At 40.0% G+C, this 15,962-nt stretch overlaps 1 protein-coding gene across 1 annotated transcript in view; it reads right to left on the bottom strand.

The window, feature by feature from the left end:
- The window catches only part of ESR1 (estrogen receptor 1), a 167,855-nt gene that overhangs the window by 5,359 nt on the left and 146,534 nt on the right, over positions 1 to 15,962 (bottom strand). Inside the window, 2 exon segments of the mRNA XM_009466299.2 lie at positions 1,300 to 1,483; positions 8,325 to 8,458. Coding sequence (XP_009464574.2) covers positions 1,300 to 1,483; positions 8,325 to 8,458 — 318 coding nt within the window.

The raw sequence follows: 15,962 nt of genomic DNA, 5'->3' as shown, positions 1-15,962 counted from the left end.
TTAACAGTGCAGTTGGTGTACGCTTCTGCTACAGTTAGCAGAAGAAGGTACCATCAAGGACATTTCAGGCTGCCCATGAGCAAGTAGCCTCCTAAAGGTGACTCTTTTGCTCTCCTTTGCATAAAAGGTAGCCTAGAGCACATGGGCTCCTAATTCAGGCACTGTGACTAAGTGGATGGGATGAATCTTGGCTTTCCCATAATAAAACCTAAAATATCAGATTTTTTTCCTAGAAAATAACCTCAGTCAATTTGTTAACAAATGCCCACTTGTAATAATATCCATTCACAAAACTACGACAACAAAAATTAACTTCACCATGCATCTGAATCTTCCTTAATTGTACAAATTCTTCTTAAGGAAAAAAAAAAAAAAAAGATGATTAACATGAAGACAAAGAAGCTCCACAAAAAGACACAAGTAAAAAAAAAAAAAAACCACATGCACACACCTCTTGACTTTTTCCTGAAGACCTGTATATCAGCCCAGGAGCTAAAATCTGCATGTTTCAGCTTTAGTAGCTATGATATGGTGCTTACTCTAGTTTTAATTTTATTAACTGAAATAATGAAAATTAAAATCTGTGTAACAACATCTCTTGTCCCTTCATAAAAATAAAATCTGTACCGTATCTTTGTATGGACTTGTCATGTTGTTAACACTCCAGTCACTGAGGAGCTGCCTTAAGAGGTAATTACATTTGGGAGAATCATTGCTGTGACTACTAACAGAGTGCCACAGACACCTCACCTCTACTTAGCAAAGGGTACAGTCCTCTAGATTGGAGTTCAGTAGGTCTGCATTTATCCTCACCCATAGAATACACATAATGATCCTAATCTCTTTTCTGAAGTGATTTGTAATATCAAGCCACTTGTGAAAAGTGGCTACTTAAAAGTGATAGTTTTATTAAATCTTATCTTATAGGAGACTAATGTTTGCAGAACTAGGCTACTGCTACATTAGTATTCTACTTGGTACTTTTCAAACAGAATACAAGATGCACACAACATTAAAAGTAGATACTGCTTACAGCACTATCAAAACAAGAAGAAAAGGAAAAGAAAACTAGAAGAAACAAATGGGGAAAACATTTACTCCTTTCACACCATAATCCAATGTACTGTTTTGCACACGTTCCATACATCTTTACGGAAAGTAGACTTTTTTTTTTTTTTTTGTAACAGCTCTACACACAGTTTGCACTCCCACCTGTGAAGGAAAAGCGTGTGCATGCATTTGTGAAACGTCCCTTGCACAGGACCAGTACAGGAGGGCTGACTGCGTGCTTTCTCTCACCTCATGTGTCTGATGTGAGAGAGGATGAGGAGGAGCTGAGCCAGTCGTCTGTGTTGCTGCTGCAGAGAAAGACCTGACTTAGCCATTAAGTGTATCAGAGTGTCTGTGATTTTGTCCAGAACACGGTGAATATAGTCTCTCTCTTCCAGAGATTTCAAGGTGCTGGAAAGAAAAGTGTACACACCTGGAGTAGGAAGGAGAAAGAAAACAAACAAACCACAGACAAAAATTACTTTGATGGAGTCAGATGTGCCCAAGGTACACCTTGTGGTTGCCATCTTCAGCTGTGTTAAACCATGGGAGCTGACTGTGTGCGAACCCTCCTGCTTGCCAGCCAGGTCACTGGTTTGAATGACCCTGGAGCTTGGATTTGGTCACTGTGGGCAAAGCAGGAGGAGGAAGATGATTCCTCTTCCCTGCCCGGGTCCATCCAAGGTCTGGGCCAGGCGGCAGGTGACACCTGCAGCCTGCAACTAGACATACCTGCGGGCTGCACTCTTCTCTCAGTCACTCGGCTCTGAAAGCTTGAGGAGATGCTGTTGCCCCTTGAGAGCTCTGCAACACTTACTGACCAGCCCAGGCCTTCGGCAGTTTTTGCCATTTTCTCTGCTGTTTAACGTTTGATTTTTGGTGGTTTGCTAGTCAATCTAGAACTGAATAATATGTTACCACAAAACATGTAAACAAAATCAGGGTTTGTTTACGCACTCATCTCAAGAAAGCCCTCCCAACCAAGCAAGAGTCTTGAAAGGTGCGTTCCTTCACCTCCAAACCCGACTCTTCTTTAAAAACCATGTCCAAAGCAACCTCTGTAAATTTAGCCATCTTACATTGCTTACTGCTGAAGGTGAGCAGCCTGAAGATTTGGACCAGAAGGAAATTTTTTCCAGAGATCAAAACACCTTCAAACTCCCTCTCCAACAGCCCCTCTACATCTCCTATAAAACACTCTAACCCAGGCATAAGGGCTTTTGCCAGTAGTAATTCTTGGGTGCATGAAGCACATCAGCTTTTTAAATGGGAAATTCTAAACTATGTTGCATGTTTTTATCTTGGATTTGCTCTGGACGACAACACACAGCCAATGTGAATCAGGTCACAACAGCACTCTGCTGCCATAAGGCAGCTGTTGCATTCGGCACCAGTTTTTTTCATCCTCTGGATTGAGCCAATAACTCTAAACAAGTCGTATTACTATTATCCAGTCCTGAGGCAGCAAAAGCTTAAGATGTATGTACAGTAATACAATCAAACTGGCTTGATCATGGTGTGTTCATTGCCCTGTGTCTATAATGTACTTGACAAATGTTGTGCTTTAGCCCTTCTGAATCAGCTCACAGAACCAGGAATAAATTTGGATTTTGTCCTTGGAAAAAAATTGTTTTCTGGAAGTACTTTTCATTTTGCTTTTTTAAAAGCATCATCTATAGCACAATATGCAATGCAGTTAGTGATATTAAGAAAAAAAGACACACATGTGCTAACATGCACACATACACAGACATATATACTCTAGCTTCTTGTAGCCTGCGAGCTATACGATTGGATTTGAAGGTAAGAATATTTTGCCATGCATCTGAGCAGTCAGGGAAATTGAGATTTTTTTTTTTCACCATCTTCTTGGCACACCTCACCTCCTCACATCATCTTTGTACTTCAAGGGCCTGACACCTAGAATGACTGTAACCTGAAAGTAGGTTTTATGACTTTGGGTCTTCTGTACTAAAAAGAAATATAAATTTATGTTCGTGAATGTCAGTATGATTGCCTCTTAAAGAGAGTGAATGAGAGAGAAAGAGAGACTGTTTTAAAAAACCACACAGATAAACACAGTACAACTTCTGAAAACCATCAGTCAGAGCTCTTAATTTCGATAATGAATATTGCTTTGAATTTGATATAGATAGATAGTACAACAGCCTCTTTTCTCTCAAAGCTTTTTGTGATTATTATTATTTTTACTGAAATTAATTCACCGAGGAGAAACAGCTCCTGGAGCTTTTCTCAGCTGAATGACTCAACCACCCTCACATATGCCTACTGACAATACCAGGCTTTATAGCTTAGCAGGTACCTGTAGGGGCAAGATTCGTAAATATGACTGACAAAACACAGTCCATTAGAAGGAAACATTAGTCTCATAAACCCACAGTGACTCCAGAGAAGCTTACTTCAGCCAGAGGATGCTACTGTGCCCTTGTAGCAATACCCCTTAGTTTCATAAATTCAAAACCAGCAAAAGAAAAAAAAATCTGGTAGGAGGAATTGTTTCTCACCTAGGTCTAGCCCAGAAGCTATTAAAAAGTATAAATCAAAAAAAAGCACTCCCCCAGAAACGTAGAGACTTCAGGCAATTGCCAGTCAATAACTGCCAAGAAAAATGACGTTTGGTTTTCTTTTCTGTCCCCCCACCCCCACCCCAGTGATTGCTCCTGCCCCAGGCCAATGATCAGAAATTTCCCCCAAAGAAATGCCAGCTATCCATCACACACATACCTACACACAAACAGAGTTTTGGAACAAGAGTGCAGAAAATTGTCTTAGCAAAGTGAAATTTAACAGTCTCAAAGGTCTTTCCAAGCTCTGAGGCTGAAAGCAAGCCTAAATTGAATAGCTACCAGGTTGTTTTCCAGCTCTTTCTGTAGGTCAGTATTGTAAAACATCATAGGAGCAAGAACAGAGAAAGCACCACCCTGCAAACAAGTAAAGCCTATTGGTCTGTGCCGATAACACAAAGCTATGCGTAGAACAGGGTCCCTCAGGGACTGCAGTGCTACCGTTCCAGCTGTTGGCATATAGTGATATAATTTTATATGTGTCACTATATATAGTGATATTTTTTTGCATATTACTGTAGAGGAGAATGCCCTCTACATCTTTTCTGTCACAATAAACCCCAGTTTAAGATATCTTTACATTTAGAGTTCAGGTTCACAGAACAATATCCAAGGCTCTTCTTCCCCTTCCACCGTGCCCCATTGCTCTGGATCTGTAGCAAGCCAGGCTGGGCTATGAGCAAATTCAGCTCTGTACCATGCACTCGTGTAATCATCCAGCCCCCAAAATAAAGAAATAAATAAAAAGCACAATTTAACAGGAACTAGAAAAATCAGGAGAAAAGAATAACAAAGAGCCACATGGAAGGATGTATCAGGAGGTCTACAGGATGCATAAAATCAGCTAAATCCTTCCATCTCTACAGACTAACCAGCTAACAAATTAGGTAAATCAGCTGCTAAGGCAGACGTGACCAACATCTTTGTCTCCAAAATGAAAGCCTGTTGCTTTGCCACATAGCACCACTTTTCAGATACACTCAAAAGTAAAACATATGGCATCATGTTGCCCTTTCATGTTTCTAATACTTATTTTCCAGTGTTAAGAAACAGCCCTTTATTATTGAGCTGAATGTGTTTTTCAAAAATAAAATTTTGCTTTTGAGTCAGAAGATTTATTGCTGCAGCTTTAGAGGGGCACCTTCTGGTTTGTTATTTAGCTAGAGACAATGCTGTCATTGTTACAGACATGCTTTTGCCTTGATATCTCAGGAGAAATTTGGAAGTAGCGTAAATGTATATTTTGCTTTGTAAACAAAACTTTCCATGTTTTCCACACTGAGTGAAACTAAAAAAAATCACTTGCATTTTGCCCAAGACCACATGGGAAAGGAGTGTAAAGATATTAAACAGCCTTGAAAATGTTGAAAAAAAAAAAGATAAATGTCCAACAAAAACAATAAACAGCACTACCTCACATGAAGAGACTAACAGATATCCAAGGATTTAATAAAGAAATGTTTGTGTACACTCAATGAATTAAATCCACACAAAGCTTTAGAATGCAAATGCAGACTGCTTTTAAATATGAAATGTAACATAATTATTCCAATTTGTTTAATTAGTCCACTTGTTTAAATCATTTTGAGATCAGCTGGTTTAATTGTATGCGTATATACTACAGATAGCATAAGGGCCAAAAATTCATTGTGTGTTTATCTGCTGTTTCTTTAGTAGAAGATTTGTGTATATTTACATGTGCAATCACAGAAAAATATCAGGTTAAGGGATGCTTGGAGGTCATCTAGTTCAACCTCCTGCTCAAGTAGCGGTAACTTCAGGGTTAGGTCAAGTTGCGCAGAGCTTTGTCCAGATTAGTTGTGAGTATCAACAAGGATGGAGATCTTACCATCTTTCTGGCCAACCTGTTCCAGTGCTTAACTTCTCACTGGGAAGATTTTTTGTTCTGTTCATCTGGTCAGAATCTCCCTGGCTGTGGTTTGTCTCCATTGCAGCTTGTCCTTTCCTCTTGCACCTCTGAGAAGAATCGGCCCTGGCTTCTCCACAACCTGTTCATCAGCTATCTGAGGACTGCAGTTAGACCCTCCCTTAGCCTTCCCTTTTCCAGGATGAACAAACCCAGCTCTCTCAGCCTCTCCTCACACATCATGTATGCCATGTGCTTCAGAGCACATAATATTTCATCTGTGTCCAACACTTTACCTAAGGAGGCCAGCTATATTCTGTGAAGAAAAGCATCTCCAGAAGACATTTTAGAGTATCTATGCCAAACAACACTTACACAACTATTACACATACCTCGAATTATGCTATTTATCTCTGTAATGCAGTCTAGCCTCCTAATTTGGGCATCTAAAGGGTCTGACAGTCAGAAACTCGTGTCCACATTCCCACCACCTAGTTGTTAACTCCTCAGACAGTTACAGAATTAGTTGGTTATAAGAATGCAAAAACTGAAATCTAAAATTAATTACCTTTATGCATAAAGTTAATTACAAGCAATACAGACATACATTCTGTGGCCACATATACATACACATTCAGTTTACAGTGTACTCAGATATACTGCAATAAGTGCAGTATGCAAGTCAGAGTAATACATGACGGTCTGCATAACAATGGTATAAATTGCTTTCATCATGAACCTGTAACAGCTCAACCCGAATGATGCCCTCTGATCTATCACCATCAAGACTCTTGTAAAAATGCCAGACTTCTGAGCAACTATAAACTTTCATTTAATGTAAAACACCACCACACCCAAAATCAGATCACTCATCAGATCATCAGACCAACTCTGACCTTCTACAACACAGATCACCAGTGATTTGAACCTGCTGAATATGAACCTTGAAGGAATGAAGATCTAATATCTCCTAGCCTCACTCAGTGGTCCCATCTCTCTTACGTGCAGAAGGAAATTTGCCTCTGATTACCACTGACTTCACTTGCTATATATTTTTTTTTACAATTTTTCCTGAGAGGAATCATGAAACAAAAAATCCCATTAACAAAGTGAGACGTGCTCATGAAGGACAGCTGGTGATGTCTGGCAGAGGTTTGTCTAAATAACGAATTTAGTTTTCTGGATCAATATTAAATGCAGCAGTGGGACAAAAACTCTCAACAGCATGGCCTGAAGTCTTCACTTTCAAAATATGAACATCTAATGTGTTTTATTCAAACTTCTGATTCTGGTTTTTTTTCTAATTCTAATTCAATATTTCTATAATCAACTACATATTCTAGATTTATTTAAGAGGATAATTACATTTGAACATATTAGCTAAAGATCTAGACAAGCATCATTTTTCAGGAAGAACATTTAACTCTAGGAAATATTTTGTTATAATTATCAGGACAATAAAAGGAAAATAAAATGTCAAACAGTAATTACAGTTGTCACATTCTGGCATCCAAGATAAAAACAGTAGCCCTTCATTCCTAATATGCCAGGTGCTTGCCTCAGATGTCACTTTTTGGTAAGTGGTGACAATCACAACAAAACCTGAACCTTAGTATCTCATAGAACATAAATGAAATATTTTATATTTGATTATATAAATATATAATTTTGCTTGAACTTTGTTGTTGTTGTTGTTAGTAGACCAGGCCCAAGTTTCCATAAAGGAAGAAGAGCCTGATCAAAAAAACAAAGTGTGCTGTGTTTAGAGTTAGCCTTTGGTGGGAATTACCTGAATTTGTATTTCATGCAACTTGGGCAAATGATCTGTTAGACCACTTTATAAAAAGGACATACAGCCCTCCACATGTGTTTTGTCTGCAGGTTGATATCGTCTACGAGTTCAAACCCAACAAGAAAATGGGAGAACAGCTGGGTAAATCCTCAGGGCTGGGAAACTCTGGCATCTTTAGTCATTAGGTAACAACTTAGCAGAGAATTAAGTCTAAAATTTTGACTTCAGTGCCTACATTATTATTTTAGACCTCCATCATTTCTGTGAGAACACCATGGGCCTCATTTCTGCATTTAAAAATAAATTCTCAGGAGTTTTTTTCCATTTCAAACAGAAAAGGATCCTCTGGTGTGCAACAGAAATTTTCTGTGACATGCCTCAACTTGAATTTGCTTATTTTAATCTTCTCATGCAGCATACAAGTGAGCTAACCTTACATATTTATATCTATACCTACACTTGTCATCTAGTCACCTATTGTTGAAGTGTACTTCAGAATGAAATTTACAGCCCAAAAATACTTATTTCATCAACTATAAAGGAAGTGAAAGGTGATGACATCAGTTTTAGATGCCTGTATTTTAATATAAACTAAACCATGATAAAATCAGCCACATTTTTGCCATTATTTCCCTTTATTTTGCCATCACCAAAAAAGGAAAGTGTAGATTTACAACTAAGCATTGCCTTTGGATGCCCTAAGTGTGGCTTCAGCTACTTCAGTGTCTTGTAATCAGAGCTTTAAGACCTGCCAGCACCTAGTTCAAAACACTGCTCTGATCGTCCTTCACATCAGCTGTATGCATGTATGAACTACTTAATGCATTAATTTGTTGGGCCCCATCTACATCACTGAACAGGTTTGCTCGCTTCCATTCCTGCCTGGTGGCTCTGCCTGCATCTATGTTGACAGCCCCCTTTCAATTGCTGCTGTCTCAAATTGAAAACATCATTAGTGACAACAAGCAGCATTCAACCACATGCAGAAGCACCCACAATTACCCGAGTGACAGCAAAGCACACCACTTACCAGAATTGAGCAGGATGATGGACTTAAGGCACACAAATTCCTCCCCTTGAAGGTTCATCATGCGAAACCGAGCAGCAGTAGCCAGCAGCATGTCAAAGATTTCCACCATGCCCTCTACACATTTCCCTTGATTCCTGTGTGAATACCATCAAGGGGAAGATATTCACAGCTTTAACCTGGTGGTAGCATGAGCTTTTCATCCCCCTGGATCATTCCCCTCCAATTTGATTTAATCAGTTCACTAGCTAGCACGTGACTTCCTACTCTATGCTCATTTGGTGTATGTGTGATTACAAAAGCATAGTTCTCAGTATCCCACATAAAATGAATAAATAAGTAAATACAATATTCCTCCCAAAAATGTCAATTTCATAAACTCATCACCAAGGCATTACTGTGGTGAAACATAGGAGATTGACTCAACCAAACCTTCACACTGAATTAATGAAGATTGTAATTATTTTTTACAAAAATTTATTCTGCAAATTTTATAGTCATGGAATTTTAGATCATTCAACCCAAACTATTCTATGATTCTATGATTCTATTATTTGCATTGCAACCTTTTACCAAAAACTACCTACTTTTACTTTTATTAGGACTTTCTGAGTGAAATTTTAACATAAAAGACTTAATGAATGATCAGATCTGCTGTTTAAAAATATACTGTTTTTTGGATACAGCTTTTACAAACAAAATTTTGAAGACCATTGCTATAGGAAAATGCACAAGAAATTTCCAATGATCAGATGGCTATTCCACTATAATTTGTAACGCGAACATAGATTGAGCATCTCCTAATCTCATTGTGACAAAACCAACACTGACTACCAGCACAGACACATCTGCCTCAGTCCTGATACAGCCATGCTGTTGAGACCCTGTAGCAAATGTCTAAATCACACCAGATCCTCAAACAAAGCAGTCATCCTCCTTTTTGACTACAGCCTGAGAAAATTCTTTGCACTTCTCAATCATGTCTAAACCTAAAACTGAATCAAAGAAGGAGAGGGGGTACCTGCGAGCACTTGTGCACCAATCTCCTTTCAAGTTCACATACGTATTCAGCTTAATTTCGTGCTTGAACTTAAATCTACATCTCCCTTATCCCAGAGCAGTGCCTATGAGTCAGTGACTATGGCATATGACAGAAGCTATTTCATCTGCTTTCAGAGATATTTAAACAAAGCAGGACAATATCAAGAAAACAAAGTGAGAATGCTCCCTTAAAACAGCGAGTAAAGTGTTGGTTAAAATACAGTAATATTTGAAAACATGGGCTCCCAAACAAGTTTTCCAATCACTGTTACAACAGCACACGTTCTCTGACTTTTCTGTGAGAAAGAGACGATCCAGCCTTGGGAATGGAAATATTAGAAAGGTATGTTTAGTACGGAGGATGGGTTGCTCCTTCTCGACTCGGGTCCCTATTGGCTACCAGGCAGCTGCATGCCGAGCACTCCTAAGAAGTGCCTAATTCTCCCCACGCATTTCACTAGCATTTAGCTCAGAACTTGATTTCTATTGCATGGCAGGCACCCAGTCAGAAGCTGCAACAAATGGCAATGCAACTTTTATGGCCTTTTCTGTCTCTTAAAAATTTTGCTGAAGAAATGACGGTTTAAACTATAGCAACTTTTTGGGTATGAGCAGCAACATTGATAATTTCACATATTAGGTTCCCACAGATGATGGTAACAAGTGCAGTGTAAAAGGTTGTGGACAAAAGTCTAAGTCTTAAGATCAGCAGGCAGGCAGACTCAATGCTATGTTCCATGTAAAGTGTGTGATGCCTTTTGCACCCTGATTTACAATGCCCTGACCAATGAGCTGAACTAAAGGACTGATCTCAGCCTGCTATATCTGAACATGGCTTTACTGAAATTCACAGTTCTGTCTCTTTTGCCTGAAGGCTGAATCTGAACTCAGACAGAGACTTTTCAATGATTTGATGACCATTCAATTGCACTGTTCAGTGCTGGATGTGGAGAGCTCTTCAGCAACGAGCATCTTGCTGCCCTGATGAATCCTGCTTAGGCAGAATAAAGCTGAAAATCTGAACTGGTTGGATTCAAGTATATTCGTCCACTGGTGGACATCAATAAAATAAAGAAACGCAAAGTAGTATTTAATAGCACCACTGTCAAATAAAAAACAATCAAAAATCAGGCACTCAAAACAAGGCATGAGAATACGAACAATTACTGTTACCTCAAAATCTGTTTTGTGTGCTAAAATTTAAATCCTATGGAAGTAAAAAACCATAATTTTTTACAGTGGGACAAGTTCCACTACTTCTGATACAATATTTTTGCCTATAACTAGAGAATGTATTATGTACAAAATAGTTCAATGGACTGTAGTTTACAAGATCAATATTCCATTCAAGATCCTCTTGCCGACAAGTACAACCTCTGGACAAAAATCTCTAGTCCTGCAACACATAGTCAATGTGCTTAAATCTCCATGTGTGTCTATTTCCCACCAATTGAACTCATATGGTAAATGATAAATAAAAATTATGTAAATTTAAGACATTCTAAATACTTTCTAATCTCATTTGCTTTGCTATCTGCTGTGTGTGAAATACCAGGCTACTCCATAAGAAAAAGAAGAGTACCTCTCTAGGTAGAGTTAAGTACTTTAAATGAAGTTAGATACCTACATTTAGGTATTCATGTGTGCAAGCAACAATTTAGAAATTTCTGTTTTATTTTTAGAGTTAGGCAGCAGATCCAGCTCCACTGAAATCAGTGGGAATGGCAGGAGCTTAGTATCATTGAAATGCAGGCTTCTAATCAAATGTTTCTGTTATCTAGGCTACAACACTGATTTGCTCTGTTAACCAACAAAAACTATTTGAAATAGGAATCTCCAGTCCTCCTGAATTGCCTTCTAACTTTCTAACATAAGCTGATAGTATTATCACATCTTCACAGCTGTATATCCAGTTGATAGGAAGGCCTGTCTAGGAAGGCCTAGATAACTTTCCTGGAGGACAAATTAAGCAATAGATTTGAAAATTATCCTTATCCCACCATCATGCTGTTGTCTGTGTGTACTCTCAGATACAGAAAACAAAACAATAAAAGCTTGTTTACTGCAAAGCATCAGAGTGTATTCTCAGAAGAATCCTTAACACTTGGCTATTGGGAAATGTTTAGATAAGTTAAAGCATGTGAATTAAAGGTCTTAAGTTACTGCATAAAAGTACTATGATGTGCATTAACTTTAGTAAGTCTACAGAATCACAGCATCATCCAGGCTGGAAGGCAGTTCAGGATGTCTTTAGTCCAACCTTCCACTCACCAGGCTCAGCTCACTCAAGGCTTTATGCAAGTCTGGTCTTGAGAACTTCCAAGGATAGAGACTGCACAACTTCTCTCAGCTTAATTATTTTCATCATCATGGGTTTTTTTTCTCCCCTATATCCAGTCAGAACCTCCTCTGCTTCAACTTATGACTCCTGTGTCTCAGTCTCCCATCAGGCATCTTAATAAAGAGCCTTGATTACCTCCTTGTAGATTTTAGGCTAGGCATGCTCAAAAGCCATCTCTTCTCCAGGCTGAACAAATCCACTTCTCTGAACCACAAGGCATGTGCTCCCACCATGTGGCTCTCCACCAGGTTTACTGAAGTTTATTAACGTCTTTCCTGTAATGAGGGGCACAAAGCTGGATGTGGTATTCCAGATGTGGTCTAATGAGTGCCAAATAAAAATGGAATAGTCACTTCCCTTTCTTTACTGCCTACACTACCACTGATACAACCCCGGATACTGTTGGCCTTCATTGCTGCCATGTTGCAGTATTGGCACACACAGATTGCTGTTCACCAGCACTGCAGGTCCTTTCTAGCAGAGCTGTTCCGCAGCTAGTTAGGCCCTAGCTTGAACAGTAGCAGTGGATTAAGTCCATCACAGGCGCAGGACTTTGCATTTCTCCTGGTTGAATTTCATGAGGTTCCTGTCAGCCCATTCCTCCAGGCTGTCTAGGTCCATCTGTATGGCAGCTCTGCCCTCAAACATAGCAACTGCACCCCCTACACCCTGGTGTCATCTGCAGATTTGAAGGCAGTGCACTCCATCTCCTCCTCCTGGTCATTGTCAAAGACATTTAACAGGACACACCTTAGCATAGACCTCTGAGGAAATCAAACTGTAACTAGTATCAAGGCAGAGTATGAACCATTAACAAGAGACCTCGTCATTTTATCACAGAAGACAATCAGGTAGGTCAAGCACAATATACCCTAAATCTATGCTAATTCACACTCACCATCTTCTCCTTCCTGTTCACATAAACAACTTCCAAGAGAACTTGCTCTATGATTTTCCTCGTGATAGAAGTGATGCTGACTGGCCAACCTGTAGTTCCCAGACTGTCTTTCTTCTTTTGGAAATGGGTGCAACATATGCCTTTCTCCAGTAATTGAGGACCTCTCCTGGTCTCCACAGCCTTTCAAAGATGATAGAGAACAACCTCGCAATGACATCATCCAACACTCTTGGATGCAGCCCATCCCATGGACTTGTGTGTGACAAGACTTCTTAAGAGATTCATGACTCGGTCCTCTTTTACTAACTCAGTCCTCTCCTCCTTGAATCCTGTACGTAGGAATAAGAATCTAGATTTTATTTAAGTAAGTCTTGGAAAAAACATAGATATCAGGAACGTCTTTTACAGAAACACGGGATCAAGTGACAGACAAGTAAACATTAACAGTGAAGGGTGTTTAGGTGAGGGGAACAGGAACTCAGGGGATGGTCTCATCGAACTTCCCATTGAAAGGGAGAAGCCCAAGTAGGCACAGATGCACCCATCAAATCAAAGCCTGACTGTGTATTTGTTGTCCCTCTGTCTTACTTGATCACGGTACTTCATTTGATGACAAGGGACTGCTGAGAACAGATGGGATCCACCAGACTAGGAGAAGGAGGGTCATCTTCACAAATGGACTTAGTAACTTGGTGAGGAAGTCTCTAAACAAGGCTTGTTGCAGGATGTGTTCCTAAGCCTAAAAGTAGGTTAGGAAACAGGGGAGGTATGATTGAGATAAAGCTGCAGGGACAACATTCACATCCCCAGTTAGAAGGGAGGGTATTCACAGAGTTAACTCAAATGCCTGTGCTCTAACACAGAAGGAGAATTAGAAGTCCATACACAGTCAGACAGCTGTGATGAGACTGGAAACACAAAGGCTTTGTGGGATAGTGCACAGATCAGATCAGATAGCACATATGATTGGAGAATGGTCATGGATGGGTCCAACTTAAGAAGGTCAAGTATGGAAGAAGAGGGGAAGAACTTGAGCTCTACATAAAGGGAGACCTTGATTGCACAGACCATAAGAAACCAGAACTGCATATGCCAGGAGACTCTGTGTACAGGTCAGAGGAGAAATTAACACTGGGCGGGGGGGGGGGGGGGCAGAAGCAGGGCGGAGAGTGTTACAAACTGTCTGACCAAGAGCATAAAGTGGATAAGTCTCTCTATAAATAACTCATAGAAGTCTTCCAGTCACTGGTCTACAGTCTTGTGGAGGATTTCTACATGGATATACTGCAATCATTGGCTGGAAGGTCAACATAGCATCGTGCAAGTAATCCAGGGAGTTTCTGGACTGTGTTGATGGTAACTTCCCAACACAAACAGCATAGTGGCCAATCAAGGGCAATGCTCTATTGACCCACTCCTCACAATCAACGAGAAATTGCTGGTGACTGTGGCAACAGATAGGAAATTTGGATGCAGCAACCATGAGATGTGACTGATCCTGAAGTAGGCTGGGAATGCAAAGAATGGAACTATGACTCTGGGTTTCAGAAGAATAGACTGCAGTTTATTTAGGGAATTTCTAGGCAGAATATTCTTGGAGACATGATAGGGAAAAGCGTCAAGGGAACTAGACAATATTTTAAGGAAAATTTATTGAGAGCTCAGGAACAAGTCCATCCCATCGTAGAGGAAAACCAGGTATTTCAACAGAAGATCCACTTGGCTAAGCAAGGAACCCGTTAATGAACTAGAAGGCAAAAGAATATCTAAGAAATAGAAATAAAAGCAGGCAGCAAAGGAGGAATACCAAAGCACTGTTTGAGCATTATGCCTAAAACTAGTGAGGGACACAGAGGGTAACAAGTATGGCAGCAACAAATGGAATTTCAGCAAGAACGAAGAGTTGACAAATGGGGAAGAAAACCTAGTGACAGACTACATGGATAGACTGAAACACTCAACAGCATTTCTATTTTTGTGTGTCAGATTTCACTGGCAAAGACAACAGAAGCATACTGACAGGTTAGGGAATTACTTAGAGAATTAGTAATTACTCTGAAGAGTAATTCCAATCTTTGAAGCCAAATGGGGTTCGTTTCAGGGTGCTGAAATAGTTGGCCAATGTATTCATTAGGTTACTATCTATCACTTAGAAAAAATCATGGGGATTGAAAGAGGTTCCTGACAAATAACTCAACTTTGACAAAATCATGGAGGATCCAGGAAACCGGATTGTGCTTGGCCGACCTGATTGACTCTACGATGAAACAATTAGTTAAATGATCCAAGGGAAGATGGTGGGTGCAATATAATGCAACTCTAGGAAGGTTTTTGCTTTACATCATTCTTATCTGTAAACTAGGGAAGTACATGCTAAGCAGACAGACAGATACATGGGTAGAAAATAGGCTGGATTACCAGACTCAAAGTGCACCAGTAATGGCTCAACACCTCATTTATGGTAGGTAATAAGTACTCTAGAGGTTGACTCTGGAGCCAATACTGTTTAATATATTCATCAATGACATGGATGACGATAAAAAGTTCATCTTCAAATTTGTGGATGATAGTAAATCGGGGCTGAAGGGAGGTTGATACACTACATAGCACAGCCTCAGTGCTAGAGGAACCTTGGAGGAGTGAACCAACAGAAACCTCAGAAAGTTCAATGAGAAGTACAAAAAGCACCCAGGACCAAATAAACCTATGCATCAGTACTGGTTGGAAAAACACTGGACTGAGCAGCAGCCGTCCTGGAAAATGGAAACCAAATAAAATATAAGCCAACAACATTCTCTCTTTGTGGATAAGGCAAATTGCATGCAAATTATGTTAGGAAGAATGTGGCCAGAAGAGCAAGAGAAATTATTTTCCCCCCACCTCTACTTGGTTCTGCTGAGGCTGTGCCTGTGTCCAGTTTCAGGCCCCTCAGCTCAAGAAGGATGTTGCATGTCCCCTCCTGTTGTGGAGATGATCAGAGGCACGCAGCACATGGCCTACAAGGAGGGGATGAGTGACTGGATCTGTTCAGTCTGGTGAGAAAGAAGCAAAGTATGTAGGGGAGGAGACAGACAAAACTGCAGTCTACAACTGTTTGAAGGAGCATTACAAACAGGGCATAACCAAGGTCTTCTCAGGAACAGTGAATAATAAACCAAAAGGCAACTAACTGCTATAAGCTACAGCTTGGAAGGCTCAGGCTGGATTGTAGGAGGGTGGTGCAACCCTGAAACTGGTACCGAGAGAGGCTGTGTGTTGTCCATCCTTAGACACTTTCAAAAAAGCTAGACAAAGTCACAACTGGCCTAAGCTGGTGTTGACAATGGTCTTGCTTCAAGAAGCAGGTTGGACAAAATGGTCA

Source organism: Nipponia nippon, unplaced genomic scaffold, assembly GCF_047370975.1.
Source record: "Nipponia nippon isolate SJK-2023a ecotype South Korea unplaced genomic scaffold, ASM4737097v1 scaffold_4, whole genome shotgun sequence".
In the NCBI taxonomy this organism is placed as follows: Eukaryota; Metazoa; Chordata; class Aves; order Pelecaniformes; family Threskiornithidae; genus Nipponia; species Nipponia nippon.
Note: the sequence above shows the minus strand (reverse complement) of the source record. Positions and strands in the feature narration are given on the sequence as shown.